Source organism: Belonocnema kinseyi, chromosome 5 (assembly GCF_010883055.1).
Source record: "Belonocnema kinseyi isolate 2016_QV_RU_SX_M_011 chromosome 5, B_treatae_v1, whole genome shotgun sequence".
Classification (NCBI taxonomy): domain Eukaryota; kingdom Metazoa; phylum Arthropoda; class Insecta; order Hymenoptera; family Cynipidae; genus Belonocnema; species Belonocnema kinseyi.
In genome coordinates this window covers 27,151,741-27,154,926 of record NC_046661.1, presented here as the reverse complement: position 1 = coordinate 27,154,926, position 3,186 = coordinate 27,151,741, and the positions used below count along the sequence as shown (strand labels likewise).

Genomic DNA, 3,186 nt, shown 5'->3' with positions numbered 1-3,186 from the left:
ATACGCCAATTAGCACAAATGGTAAGTTCCGACAGTGCCTACAAGTGTGCCTACTGGCCGCTAGAAGGCAATACCGGTTTCATATGTATACACCTGGTACGTGCATAGTTCTCGTAATTCTCTAACCTGATGATCATTCGCCCCTCTAGCATTCCAAGCAACCAGTCTCCATTCATCGCCCGATACTTGACCTCTACATTTACCTTATGCAAAAATTAATCCAAGAATTACTCCCCCTAAAAGAACTCTATACTATAAGTGCATAAGAAAACTGGGAAGAACCGTTTTATTACAATGTTGATAATAAACCAATAGGTCATTGACTTCAAGATTTGAAAACACCTGTCAACTATCATGCCACGTGATTTCAATTAAAATTTTTAAACGACTAATACCAACTATTATTTTATTTAAAATTTCGAAACAATCCTATTTTCTATGATTTTGGCGCGCGGTCCTTTCAAAATATGGAAATTAGCAAATTTTTAATCTAAAAACACGTAACCAAAGGATTAACCAGACTAAATCTATTAGCAGCCTAAAGGAAGACTTGTTGGGTAAACTAATAAATCAAATGAATTTGTGCTCACACATACGTAAAAAATTGGAGAAATGATAAGTACGTGGTCAATAAAATCTACATGTTCCATTTATTTGCTTAAAAGTTATTTATTTGATATTTTAAAGCCATCTCATAGATAATATTTAGGCAAGCAATTTTTATTCAAGGGATTTTATTGTTCCTTAAGTTGTTCGCCCGTAAACATGATTTCCAAATTTTTTCATTGCATTTTTATGAATTGTTTGACACGTTATCATGTGAAAGTAACGCATTAACGTTACCGTTACTGTCTAAACATTTGTAACGTGATAAAATTACGTTTTATTTTTAATGTAACACGTTATCGTTACTGCTACTTTTTTTTAAGTGACGCGTAACCGTTGCTGAAAAAGCAACGCATTACCTTGCCGTTACTTTTTTTAAATAAATGCCTAAACATTATTTGAATATCTAAAAGGAATCTTCAGATTTGGTAAAGTTTGACAAAAGACATCGCATGAGCGATGAAGTTTTCGAAAAACTGCTCACCCAGCGATATACAGTTAGGTAAAATAATTTAAAAGTACTGAATTTGTCTGTAGATCTGTTTTATTTGAACTATTAATAAGTTTATAAACCTCTGCTGCAGTATACTTAATACTTTCCATAAAACTTCTTTTTTTTTCAATAGTACCAATTTTTCGAAAACTTCATCGCTCATATGATGTCTTTTGTCCAAAACTATCGATCCGGCTGTGCTGTACAATTGCTCAACAGATACACTGTTTAGTAATCCCGTATTGTACAGGATGAATAATCTATTTAGATAAGGAAATCCGTGCAAGGAAGTAAGAAAATACATCATGCGATTGGTTTTCTTTACATTGAAATATTTAATGTATTATTTAAACGCATTTAAAATTTGTAGAAAGTAACGATTGGTAACGTGCGTTACTTTGTATTACCAACCAGAAAATTGTAATGCTTTACCGTTACGGCTACTAAAAAAAGTAAATTTTCTGGTAGGGCGTTACTGTCAAATGCTGATTTTTATTGTATTCTACTCATTACTTTGAAAAAAAATTAAACTATTTTCAATTCCCTGATTTCATTTTGAAAATTTAGTCCTGTTAGCTTGCTTTTTTTGTTGAGAAATGTATTATATAAGAATGAACTTACCTCTTGATAAGGATCGTAAATGACACCTTTGTACACCCATTTTTCCAACATCTGCATATATGGAATGCTAGCCTCTTTTATCAAGAATAGACAAAGTTCTTTGCACTTTGCGTCTCCACTCATAGAATTTGATTGTTCATGAAGTAAACTCAAAACTTTACCGCCCCTCGCGTTCGCCTAGAGTTTAAGCACTTATGTAACAGACGCTCTTGTTAAAAAAAAAAACACACACACACAAATTCTAAAAATGGAACAAAATGCCACACGTACTTTACATATTGTGGATGTAATTTGAGAGAGAATCGACATAGTGGCCATCGTGGGTTGAATGTAAAACCACATCTTCTGCAAATTTAATTTTCCTCGTCTGTGTTCCATTTCTAACTGTACGAGAAATAGCTAAAATTAAAGAATCATAATTGATAATTTGAAAAACAAGTATTTTCAATGAATAAAAGTTCCGAAAGTTTCCAGGAATTCGGCTTTTATTCCTTTACAAAAACTTTTTCATCTCACATACCAAGTAATCCTTCAGTAAACACCTTAACGCGCCTCTTAAAGCATGATTTACTTGCCCTGCGTCGGGTAGATCTTTTTCCTCAACGAACCGAACAATGGCGGAATAATAAGAAGCCAGTGGGAGAATTTGTTGTGTCAGTTGCTTAAATGAAATGCCTAAAAATGTAATTAAAATATATAGTAATTTGTATGAAAAACTTGCACATTTTAAAAGAGATTAATGTCTTCTTACCAACATCGGTCGATATTTTAAAAGTTATTGGATCATATGGATTCTTTAGAGGTTCTGAAACTATGTAAGACCCATCGATTCCTTTCAAGCAGTTCAAAAGGTCCCACAGCAAAACTGATTCTTGTGAGACGATAGGCACGACCTCTGTAATATATACATTTGTAAGTAATTAAATTCATGAACTATTTTCATGCGTTATTTAATTCTATAACAAAAACAGTTCAGGTTTTGTTTAAGATTTCTAAAACATACTTTGGCAAGGAAGGTGGGAAACATCACTGTGAAAGTCCCAAGAAATTCGAGGCCTTTCGATGGTCCAATTTTGCTTAATGGTGAATGGATCACTGTATCTGCTAGATGCTCCAGCATGTTTGATTAATTTTCTCTCACCCTCAACTGCCGCCTTCATCACATTCTTGCGAATCTAAAAAGGAGCAAATAAATAAGTATGCAAGTAATAAAATAAATTTACTTTGCTGATAAGCATATATTATCTTCAATGAGGGACACTACTAGGCAGTCTGATAAGTACCTGAATATTCTAAGAGATGGCATTAGTATTCACTAATGTGAACCATTTTCGTCGAGCTTGATCCTTCAAATGACGCCTGTAAAAACTTCAGACATTTATGTTTACGCATTTACAAGTTACAGCACTGAGAAGCGACTAACCTCCGAGTTTTTTTTAATATGGAAAAATCTGAGTTTCGAGTTT

At 33.3% G+C, this 3,186-nt stretch overlaps 1 protein-coding gene across 9 annotated transcripts in view; it reads right to left on the bottom strand.

Annotated features, from left to right (window-relative positions):
• The window catches only part of LOC117172729 (gamma-tubulin complex component 2), a 60,410-nt gene that overhangs the window by 47,485 nt on the left and 9,739 nt on the right, over positions 1–3,186 (bottom strand). For 7 of the 9 annotated variants that reach the window (XM_033360891.1, XM_033360894.1, XM_033360895.1 and 4 more), the window contains 5 exons: positions 2,724–2,895; positions 2,472–2,615; positions 2,241–2,395; positions 1,991–2,119; positions 1,721–1,897 (listed from right to left, as the gene is read on the bottom strand). In XM_033360891.1, coding sequence (XP_033216782.1) covers positions 1,721–1,897; positions 1,991–2,119; positions 2,241–2,395; positions 2,472–2,615; positions 2,724–2,895 — 777 coding nt within the window. Of the gene's footprint in view, positions 1–1,720; positions 1,898–1,990; positions 2,120–2,240; positions 2,396–2,471; positions 2,616–2,723; positions 2,896–3,003; positions 3,048–3,186 lie in introns of those variants that run through there. The other 2 variants (XM_033360900.1, XM_033360892.1) reach the window with 2 other exon arrangements.